This window comes from Schistocerca gregaria, chromosome 1, assembly GCF_023897955.1.
Source record: "Schistocerca gregaria isolate iqSchGreg1 chromosome 1, iqSchGreg1.2, whole genome shotgun sequence".
Lineage (NCBI taxonomy): Eukaryota > Metazoa > Arthropoda > Insecta > Orthoptera > Acrididae > Schistocerca > Schistocerca gregaria.
Window position 1 is genome coordinate 401,396,627 of NC_064920.1, and position 12,409 is coordinate 401,409,035.

At 41.8% G+C, this 12,409-nt stretch overlaps 1 protein-coding gene across 1 annotated transcript in view; it reads right to left on the bottom strand.

Moving 5' to 3' along the window:
- Window positions 1-3,859: 3,859 nt before the first annotated feature.
- LOC126349195 (dihydrolipoyllysine-residue succinyltransferase component of 2-oxoglutarate dehydrogenase complex, mitochondrial) overlaps window positions 3,860-12,409 on the bottom strand; it is a 54,279-nt gene continuing 45,729 nt past the window's right edge. Inside the window, exon 10 of the mRNA XM_050002410.1 lies at window positions 3,860-4,787. Within this exon, the coding sequence (XP_049858367.1) occupies window positions 4,653-4,787 (135 nt within the window). The 3' untranslated portion in view covers window positions 3,860-4,652. The remainder of the gene's footprint in view (window positions 4,788-12,409) is intronic.

Sequence of the window (12,409 nt, forward strand, 5' to 3'; positions counted from 1 at the left end):
AGATTATACTTTGTGCCTCTTAAAGCCATTAGATAGGCAATGCAGCTGGAGTAGGTAATCATTTAGTAACATAGATATAATAGTGACCTTTATGACCACTCTCATTTTCACTGTTTAAATTAGCTACGTCATAAGTTCAACCTACAAAGAAGAATTCCAGCGAGACATTGGATAGATCTTTAGAAGACAAGAGGTAAACAGACCTCTGTTCCAACTATCAGTGTCTACTGAGTGCAGGTTTTTAGGATTTACTCTTGCAATTTAACCAATGTAGACCTCCATGCGCAACTTCGCGGAGGGAACAACTTATGAAGTTAACAAACACAGATGCAAAAAATGTGTCACAGTAGGGAACTTCCTTTTCACAAACAACAGAAATAGTTGCCTTGTGATATCACAAGAATAATTTGCACAGCACTGAAAGACCAAATCTGAAGAAAGCCCCCTTAATAGACATATTTATATGAGAATTATCCTTTGCAGAATTAGCCACAACAAAACTATTTCCTCTGGTATGCAAAATATTACAACGCTGGCATAATAGCCTCAGATTTAAAACAGAATGTAATATTCCCAATTCCACAGAAGGGATGTGCTGAGAACAGTGAACAAGTCACTTTTGCACACTACTTACACAAATTATTTATAGAAGAATGAAACAGCTGGTGCAAGTTGACCTCAGGGAAGTTCAGTTCATGGTTTAGAGCACTATAGGAATACACAAGTGACTACTGACCTATGACTTATCTTGGAAGATGGGCAAACCTTTGTTTAGAGCACTTGTACACTGAAGTGACAAAAGTAATGGGATAGTGATCTGCATATATATAGCTGACGGTGGTATCACATACATAAGGTATAAAAGGGCAGTGCAGTCATTTTTACTTAGGTGATTCATCTGAAAAAGTTTCAGGAATGTTTTTGGATGCACTATGGGGATTAATAGCCCCTGAACATGGAATAGTTGTTCAAGCTACAAGTGTGGGCCATTCTATTTTGAAATCATTAAGCAATTCAGTATTCCAAGATCCTGTGTCAAGAGTGTGCCGAGAATACCAAATTTCAGGCATTACCACTCACCACAGAAATCAGCACCGACATTTGTGTAGAGTTGTCAGTGCTAACAGAGAAGCAATACTGCATGAAATAACTGCAAAAATCAATATCCGATGTATGATGAATGTATCCATTGGGACAGTGCAACAAAATTTAGCATTAATGGGCTATGCTAGCAGGCAACTGACGGAATTGCCTTTGCTAACAGTAAGACATCACCTGTAGAGCTACTCCCGGGCTCACGACCATTTTATTTTTAGCCTAGAAACCGGAAAACCACAGCGTTGTCAGAGGCGTCCCTATTTCAGTCGACAAGAGTTGATCACAGGGTTAAAGTGTGACACAGACCCCATTAAGTCATTGATCCAGGTTGCCAAAAAGCATTGTGCAAGCTGGTGGTGGCTCCGTAATGGTGTGGCTGTCTTTACGTTGAATGGACTGGGTCCTCTGGTCCAACTGAATCTATCATTGACTGGGAATGACTGTGTTGGCTATTTGGCGATCATTTGCAGCCAAACAACAATGGAATTTTTATGGATGACAATCTGTCATGACAGTACACTACAACTGGACAACTGGTCGCGATTGATTTAAAGAACATTCTGCACAATTCAAGAGAATGATTTGGCCATCCAGACTGCCAGACATGAATTCCATCAAACATTTATGGGAAATAATTGAGAAGTCAGTTTGTGCACAAAATCCTGCACCGGCAACACTTTCACAATTATGGATGGCTGTAAGAGTGGCATGGCTTGTATTTCTGCAGAGGACTTCCAACAATTTGTCGATTCTGCACTGTGTCGAGCTGCTGCACTAATCCAGGCAAAAGGAGGTCTGACGTGATATTGAGAGGGATCCATGACTTTTGTCACCTTAGTGTAGATTTAAAGAAAGCTTTTGACAATGCCTACAGGAAAAAACTGTTTGAAATTATGAACATAGCTGGAATAAAATACAAGGAGTGAAATGTGGTATATATATTGTACAAAAACCAGATTGCAGTTACGAGTCATAAGAAAATGTAAGGGCAGCAGTAACTGTTATTCAGTCTGTACACTGAGCAAGCAATAAAGGAAACAAAAGAGAACTTTTGAAAGGGAGTTACAGTTCAGGGAGAAGAAATAAAAACACTGAGTTTTGCCAGTGACTCTGTAACTCTCTCAGAGACAGCAAATGATTTTGGAGAACAGTTGAATGGAAAGGATAGTGTCTTGCAAAGAAGTTATAAGACAAACATCTACAAAAGAAAAGAATGGCAATGCTACATAAGTGAATTTAAACAAAAACAAGCAATGCTGATGGAAGTAGATCAGGAAACAAGCCACTAAAGTAATAGATGGGTAACATAATTTATGATGGCCAAAGTAGATGGTATATGGAATGCAGATTGGCAACAGCAAGAAAAAAATTTCTGTATAAGAGAAATTTCTTGAAACTGAATATAAATTTACATGTTAGGAAGTCTTTTCTTATGGTATTTGTCTGCAGAATTGTTTTTTTGGAAATGAATTGTGGATGATGAACAGTTCACAAAAGAAGAGAATAAAAGGTTTCGAAATGCTGAAAATTAGATGAGTAGATCGCATATCTAGCAAGGAAGTACTGAATCGAACCAGGAAGAAAAGAATTGTATAGTAAAACATTGACTAAATTAAGGGATTGGGTTATAACACACACCCTGCAGCACCAAGAGATGATCAGTTTGATAATGGAGGCAAGTGGGGAGGGGGGAGATAAAAATACCACCACCACCACCACCACAGTGGATGGATGAATGCCTCATTTTTAAAAATATTGTAGGGGCAAACACAGCAGTTGCATTAAGATACCATATGAACACATAATTTGGAACCTGTTACCGTCTATAGTATGTTTTTCAGTACATTTGGTCTTAATTTCTTTGTATTGTGTGTACTTATGATAGTTTATGAATACATCTTTTCTCTTCTACCTTTTTTTAGATTTGAATTTTTGTTTTAATTTTTTTGTGGCAATGATGACTATATTTACAACTGTTAATTTCATTTGGTGTACATACCATGCAGCCAACACCATAATATGTACTTAGCACATCTAATTATTAAAGCAAATTTGTGTAAGTACATACACAGTACAGATGTTATGTTTGTCAATTTAAACCAATACTCCGAATTTATGTTGTGATGAAGTTAAATAAAATAGGTGTATTTGTCAAGTGATAAAGGAAATATCTGAGTACTGTGTAATGTTTACCTTATGGAATCTATCATATAAGCAGAAAATGACATCAGAACATGCCTTTAGAACAAATTATTGTATTTTCCCTTTTTTTATTCAATAGCCTAAAATAACTGCCCGCTCTGTATGTACTTACACAAATTTGCTTTAATCACGAGATATACTAACTACATAATATGGTGCTGGCTTCATGGTATGTACACCAAATGCCAATTATAACAGTTGTAAATACCTTCATCTGTTCTTGAATTATTTATTGAAATTATTTCAGACTAATGTTAGTACACAGTAACAATTTTCCACAAATGTAGTTAGATTTAGTTCTACACTCAATGCTAAACACCTGGGTACAGTGTGCAACTTGCATGAATTTTTTTGAGAGGTTTACTAGCATCTTCTACCCCACATAATGATCAGGACTCCTCGTTCAGGTGGTGGAGACAAGTTTAATATTCCCATCTAGTCGACAAACTCAACAGTGTGATATGCCTTCTGCATTCACAAAGGTCTCCTTCTGCATTCGTAAAGGTCTGCTGTTATTTTACCAACTGCACAATAATTACTGAAAAACAAACGCCAGAGCTTTCTCAAAACCAATTTTAATTAAATTTTTATATACAAATAGAGCACAACCTGATGTTTGTAACAGGTTGCTTCCAGAAAATTTGCACTTGTGTGTTACATTCCTTCATTAATGCCAATCATAGTATATCAACTCATAAAAGAAAAGTATTACAAGAACAGCATATCTTTCATCTTTTGTTTACTGTGTGCTATATAGTCTGAACATGTGACATGGGTAGAAAAGTGCATGTTGAGAGTTAAAAAATTATTTATCTTCCTCAGATACATGTGATGAAACAAAAAAAATGTCAAAAAATTTGTAAGTAGATTTTAATTTTGTTGACTTCTTTTATACATGTTTGTCTGCTCTAATTGCTCTCCCAACATCTCTCAACCAAAACACACACACACACACACACACACACACACACACACACTTGCTTTAATGTACAATAAATACAGATTCATTATTACAAAAGCGTGATTGGCATTTGAAAATAAAGTGCAGTAATACAAGGTAATAAATACAATGCTTCATCTTCACTTTTGCTTGAGTGTTGCAGAGTTGAATAATTCAGCACCACATCAGCACAACAATTATATAAATAATAAAATATGGACACAGGAATTGTATGTTAGCAAAACAAATTCAGATATAAGTTTTGCTAACAAATGTGAAAAGTCTGCTACACCATTCTAAAACACTAGTTGTGAGGGTACTGGTAGCTGAGCAGACAAAGAGTCACGCTAGGCTTAGCTGCCTATTACTTTTTGTTCAAATATTTATGGACAAAACAGAAAGTGCCACTAATTTACACATTAAGTAACATAATTCTTGGATCTTCCACAGCTGCCTTTATCTTCCGTAGAAACAAAACAGCTTCACGACCATCTATGAGACGATGGTCATATGTCAAAGCAACATACATCATGGGTCGAATAACAACCTAGAATGCAAGAACAAATTGTTTAGTTGGTACAAGATTTCAGGTACAGGAACAGAAAGAAGTTAAATATTTGCACTCCACATCAATAATGTTAGTACTTAAAATGCAAAACTACATTACAGCTAGCTGTAACAAAGGCTATGACACAGATTAGTTGGAGGTAAAACATTTAGCAGTGAAATAAAGAAATGAATTGTCAATGCACTAAGTTTTCATGGCTACTTTCAATGCATACACATCTCTGGATGTAACCGATAAGGGAAGGGACAAATGGAGCATGTGTGATAAGACAGGAACGTTTCATTTTGTGGCTAGTGGAATATGAATCCAGGTACTTTCCTTCCAGTCATTTTGGAACAGTTTAGTGAGGTTCTGAACCTAGTAACATGTTGAAAATAGTGCTTGCTATTCCCATGACGTAATGTGTGGCAATTTTATATCATCTCTTCCTTCTCATATTTACAGTCTCTTATTTGTCTGTCAATAACTAAAACTAGGCATTTAATGACCGAACTTTTTCTTGTCCCCCATTTTGATCTTATTTTCTTCTCCCTCTTATTTTCATTTTTATCTGCACTTGCATCTCATACTTTTCCTCATTCTCATTATCAATTAATGGCAAGGAACCATTATTCCCTCTGACTTCCATCTAGTTAATTTATAACACAAACGACACATGCTAAGAAGCAGCTTTTTTCCTTCCATCAACATCTTTACTAAACTTTTTTTTTCTTTTGCTATCTTGTCTGTTTAACATAAATAACAATATCGCAAGTTTTTGAGCCTCATGATTCTCTTGTTGCCAGCTGCTTTATATTTAACCAGACTTGCAAAATGTATAAGGTCTAGGCCAGGGCTGTTACAAATCTACTCCCCTGGGGTACATGTACCCATGAGCATCCACAGCTCACCACACCAGGCAAGCATATGTGGTAGGCTACCTGTCAGAGGGATCTACTAATGGGGAGAAATAAAAATAACTGTTTATATGCCTCAGTATACATTCTGAAACCTGTCTCTGTGGTCCCTAAACAAGATGTACATTGGCAGCAGTAAAGTCGTTTTGGAATCAGTTGCAAATGTCAGTTCTCTACATTTTCTCAATAGTGTCTTCTTCCCTCCAGGAATATCCATTTCACGGAGTATTTCTGTAATACACTTGTGAGTTGATTGAGCATACTGATGATAAATCTAGCAGCACACCTTGGAATTGCGTCAATGTCTCCTTTAATGCAACCTGGTATGGAGTCTAAACACTCAAGCAGTACTCAAGAATGTTTCCTTTATAGATGGGGTACACTGTCCTAGAATTCACCTAATAAACTAAAGTCAACTATCTGTCTTCCCTACAACTGACCTCATTCCATTTCCCCTGCTCTTTAGTGTTCTGCACAGATAATTAACCAATGTGACTGTGTGAAGCAGCACGCCACTGATACTATATCCAAACATTGTAGAATAGCTTTTCTTATTCTAGTCCACGTGTTTTCCACATTTAGAGACAGCTGTCATTCATCACATGAAACAGAATTTCTACCTAAGTCATCCTGTATCTTCCTACAGTCACTCATTGACAAACTTTACCATAAACTAAGTGTCATCAGCAAATAGTCACAGATTGCTGTTCACCTGTACACATCAGATTGTGTTTATATTTATTTAACCGAGGTACGAGCATACAAAATAGGCTCTGAGATATGTGAGTGGCTCGAAGACTTAACACTTCTTAAGTATGCTTAAGAAGTGTTAAGCCTTTGAGCCACTCGCATATCTCTGAGCCTACTTCGTATGCTCGTACCTTGATTAAAAGTCTGCAGTGTGAGAATGTGTCATACATTACATGGGAATCCAGGAAAATGGAATCTGCCTGTTGTCCTTCATCCATTGTTGGCAGGGCAACCTGCTAGAAAAGGGCATGCTGAGCTTCGCACAAGTGATGCTTTCTAAAACCCTGCTGTCCTGTGGACAGAATTTTTCCTCCCTCAAGGAAATTTATTAGATCCAAATTTAGAACATGCTCACGAATTTGCAGCACAGGATATTGGTCTATAATTTATGGGTCCATTCTTTTATCCTTCTTTTATGCAGGAATCATCTGCACCTTTTCCAGTCACTTGGGAATTTGCACTGGGCAAGAGATTCACTAAAAATATAACCTAAATGGCCAGTGCTGAAGAGTACTCTCTGTAAAACCAAATTGGGATTCCATCCAGACATCAAGACTTGTTTGTTTCCAACTCTTTCAGAAGCTTCTCAACACCAGTGCTACCTATTTCTATGACATTTTGAGATTTATAAAAGGCTAGCCATAAAAATACATATAAAGCACAGCAGACTAACTAGGTAAGTTGAATGATAAAATACCAGTACAGAAAGTTAAAAGTGGACGACAACAACAACAATGCTATACTGAACAAGGAGTCCTCGGTCATTACATGTTATGGAGGGCACTGGTAAACTGCCCAAAACATTTGTGTGATTTTTGTGTGTGTGATTTTTGTGTGTGTGTGTGTGTGTGTGTGTGTGTGTGTGTGTGTGTTTAGGGCGCTCAAGTACTAAGGTCATTAAAACCCAGTCACAAACGTTAGTGCACTAATAGCGTAGAAACATCAGAAAGTACTTACAAAGACGCAGAGAAACAAAATAAAAGAGTTAGATGTTTTTCGACAAGTCTGTCAGTATAATAAAACGAAGGAAACAAGCAGCTGCTCTAGTGTCATCAGCTAAAAGTTCCTGTAAGGTAGATGGCAGACATAGGACAACACGAGAGAGGATAAAACAGGGACAGGACAATAAAACATAGCACACCATCAATGGATGACCACAGGGGCACTGCGGGGCGGGGTCACCGGAAAACAGATAGCGGTGGCTAAAGCGGCAATGCCCAACCCGCAACCTAGCCAAAATTACCTCCTCGCACCGTTCCCGGTGCGAGGAGGTCGTCCAAGCCATCAGGATCGGTTTGAGGGCCCTAAGCTTATTTTCATGGAGAGATGACCAAGCATCATGCCACAATGATGACACGCGCCGACAAAGAACCCCACTAACATCAGTTGATGGGACACAAAAGGGAGCTGTCCGAGGCAGGACGACAGCAGCCTTGGCCGCAGCATCAGCAGCTTCGTTCCCAGGCCCACCAATGTGGCCAGGAACCCACACAAAAAGGACACAAGCACCAGTATCAACTAGCGACTGAAGGGATCATTGAATTCGTTGCACGAGAGGGTGGTCTGAATATGGGTCATGGAGACTGTGAATGGCGCTCAAGGAATCAGAGCAGATGGCATAGGGAGAATGACAATGGCGGCAGATATACTGAACAGCCTGATAGAGAGCAAAAAGCTCAGCTGTAAAGCTTGAGCACTGGTCAACGAGAAAGGTACATCCGACGCCAGCAGTAGTCTTGGAGCCAGCTGTGTAAATAAGGATGTTATGAGCGAACCTCGGACTAAGTTCAACAAACCCCGAGCGGTATATCGAATTCGCAGTCCTCTCCTTTGGGAGCGAGCTGAGTTCAAGGTGAACGCGAACCTGAGCCTGGAGCCAAGGTGGCGTCGGGCTCTCACCCACTCGAAAAGTCGTAGGGAGGGTAAAATCAAGTTGCTGAAGCAGGGGGCGAAAGTGAACTCCAGGAGGTAACAGGGCAGAGACATACGGCTTGTACTGGTGGTCGAGAGAGTTGTCAAAGAAAAAGAAATATGACTGGTGGTCAGGCATTGACATCAACCAGCAGGCGTACCGACAAAGCAACATATTGTGCCGGTAATTTAGCGGTAATTCAGCAGCTTCAGCATACAGACTCTCAACAGGGCTGGTGTAGGATGCTCCAGTTGCCAGACAGAACCCCCGATGGTGGATACAGTTTAGACAGCATAAGATGGACGGCCGGGCAGAAGAGTAGAAAAGCTCCCATAATCCAGCTTTGATCGGACAATGGACCAATATAAGTGAAACAGGACCATTCGATCTGCTCCCCATGACGTGCTGCTGAGAACACGAAGGACATTTAGGGAACTGGTACGAGTAGCCAAGTAAGACACATGTGGAGACCAGAAAAGTTTCCTTTCAAATGTAAGACCTAAAAATTTTTTGTCTCCACAAATGGGAGAGCAACAGGACCGAGATGTAAGGATGGTGGAAGAAACTGTTTGTAACGCCAGAAGTTCATACAGACCGTTTTCTCACCAGGAAAACGGAAACCCTTAGTAACACTCCAGGAATATAGACGGTCTAGACAACGGTGAAGACAGCGCTCCCGGAGATATATTCTCTGAGCACTGTAGTAGATCGTAAAGTTGTCCACGAAAAGGGGGCCTGAAACGTCAGCTGGAAGGCAATTAATTATTGGATTGATAGCTATGGCAAAAAGGGCCACACTCAAAATGGAGCCCTGGAACACCCCATTCTCCTTGTGAAAGGCATTTGACAAAACAGAACCCACGCATACCCTGAACATTCGGTACATTAAAAATGCATTAATAAAAAGAAGGAGGCGACCGTGAAGGCCCTAAGTGTGCATGGTGCGGAGAATGCCCACCCTCCAACAGGTGTCGTAAGCCTTCTCCAAATCTAAGAACACAGTCACCGTTTGGCACTTACGCAAAATGTTGTTCATAATGAAGGTCGACAAGGTAACTAGGTGGTCAACTGCAGAGCAGCACCTACGAAAGCCACATTGCACATTGGTGAGTAGGCGTTGAGATTCAAGGAGCCAAACCAATCGAGAATTACCATGCACTCCATTACCTTGCAGACGCATCTGGTAAGGGAGATGGGGCGATAACTGGAAGGAAGGTGTTTGTTCTTTCCTGGTTTGGGTACGGGAACAACAATTGCTTCACGCAAACGTTTGGGAACATGACCTTCAGTCCAGATGCGATTATAGGCGCAAAGAAGAAAGTCTTTACCTGCAGGAGAAAGGTTCTTCAGAATCTGAATATGGATACCATATAGCTCCGGAGCAGAGGATCAGGACCGGGCGAGTGCACTTTCGAGGTCCCGCATGGTGAAGGTGGCATTGTAACTTTCACGATTCAAATACTAGAAAGAAGGTGGCCGTGCCTCCTCTGCTTGTTTTCGGGGGAGGAAGACAGGGTGGTAATGGGCAGAGCTCAAAACCTTCGCGAAAAAGTGGCCGAAGGCATTTGAGACGTCCTCAGGATCCACAAGGACTTCATGCACTATAGTCAGGCCAGACATCAGGGAATGGACCTTGGTGCCAGATAGCCAGCGCAGGCCACCCCAGAAAATTGAAGAAGGAGTAAAACTGTTGAATAAGCTGGTGAAAGCCACCCAGCAAGCCTTTTTGTTCTTTGATAACACGACGACATTGTGCACGGAGTCATTTGGAACTGATACAGTTCGCCATCGTAGGGCGGCATTGGAGGGTGCATAAAGCACGTCACCGAGCACGAATAGCATCACTGCATGCCGTAGTCCACCAGGGGACTAGGACTCGACGGGGAGAAGAAGTACGAGGGATGGAATATTCAGCAGCAGTGAGAATAACGTCCGTGAGATAGGCGACCTGACTATCGCAGCTGGAGAAGTCTTGACGATGGAAGGTCACCAGGGAGGTGAAAAGCCCCCAGTCGGCTTTGGAGATGTTCCAGCGAGTGGAATGTGGAGAAGGGGTGTGATGCAGGAGATGGATTATGCAGTGGAAATGGTCGCTCACGTATGTGTCAGACAGCGCAAACCACTCAAACCAATGTGCAAGTGGGATAGCGGATATTGAGAGGTCCAAGTGGGAATAGGTATGTGTTGTGTCCGAAAGGAAGGTGGGTGCACCGGTATTTAAGCAGACTAGATTGAGGTGGTTGAAAAGGTCAGCCAAGAGGGAACCTCTCTGGCAGGAGGCTGGAGAGCCCCAAAGGGGATGGTGGGCATTAAAGTTTCCAATCAACAAAAATGGTGTAGGAAGCTGAGCAATCAGTTGTACCATGTCTGCCCTAGTACAGGCAGACGATGATGGAGTGGAAACAGTACAAATGGAAAATGTGAAAGTGGGGAGAGTAATTCGGATGGCAACTGCCTGCAGATCTGTGTGCAATGTGATTGGATTGTAATAGACATCATCCCGAACCAGCAAAATGACCCCTCCATGAGCCGGAATACCTGCCATAGGGGGTAGGTCAAAACGCACGGAGGTATAGTGTACCAGGTCAATATGATCGCATGGACGTAACCATTTTTCGGAGACCTACGATAAGCGGGCAGTGCATTCGAAGCAGCAATTTTAGTTCCTCTCGGTTGGACCAAATGCAGCAAATATTCAATTGAAGAAGTGTCATTATGAAAGGTGGTGAGTCATGGTCCATCAACTCAACAGTTGCGTCTGCCACCTTCCTGAGCTAGTCAGGAGCGGCAGCTTCCTCTGCCGGTGAAAGGCCAGATGATCGGCTACCAGCAGTGTGGCCAGGCGAAACTGATGACGGCCAGGGATGGCAACCACTGGGTGGCGCACGAGAAGAAACGTGCCTCGGTGGAGATGGAGAACTCTTTTTACTATGAGCCTCCTTTGAAGAATTACGTTTTGTCAAAAGAACAGTTGATGGCTGTGAAGTTTGGGTATGCAAGAAATCTTCACGTGTCGGTTCTTTTTTGAAGGTCTGAGCATCTGATTTAGAGGTTCTCATCTTAGCAGGAGCAGCAGATGATGATGTTTCAGCCTTAGGGTTGGTGGGAGGAAGAGGAGACGTTGATCGGGCAATCTTAGCACTGGCCGATCTGACGAGCGAATCGCTAAATGTTAGAGCGCATGTCTGTGTAGTTACCTCCCTGGTAGGCTGAGGACAGGCGAGAACGGTACTGTATTTCTCTGCCAGAAGGACAGTGGGCTTTCTGCTATTGAATAACTTGCGAGCAGCCAAGGTCGCCACCTTCTCTTTCACTCGAATTTCCTGTATACTTTTCTCATCTTTGTAGACGGGGCAGTCACGAGAGGAGGCAGCATGGTCACCCATGCAGTTGACACAATGAGGGGACGGAGGTGGACAATCACCCTCATGGGTGTCCCTGCCAAAGGTAATGAATTTAGCCCCACTTGAACAAGACTACCGTGTATGGTTAAACTGCTGACATTGGTAACACCTTGTAGGGCTGGGTATATACAGCCAAACAGAAATGATCTCATAACCTGCTTTAATTCGTGAAGGCAATTGCACATTACTGAATGTGAGGAATATGGTTCGGGTCGGTATGAGGTCCTTGTCGACCCTTTTCATGACCCGATGGACGGCCGTCACTCCCTGATCAGAGAGGAAAGACAGAATCTCCTCATCAGTTAGTCCGTCGAGTGACCTAGTATACACCACGCCACGCAACAAATTCCCATACAGGGAATGTAAGAGAGTGACTCGAAGTAATTTTTGGGCCTGGAAGACACTCTCTGTCTCCAACAGCAAGGTACTGTTGCGCGACCGAGTACAAGATTTCACTGGTACTGCAATTGCATCTACACCCTTCTGGATGACAAAAGGGTTGACTGGTGAAAAATCATGACCGTCAGATCTTATGACAACAAGAAACTTCGGTGCTGATGGTAGAAATTTCGGAACAGGAGTTTCATCTAGCTTTCTTTTTTGGGCAGAAGACAGGGAAGAAGAAGAAGAGAAATCCAT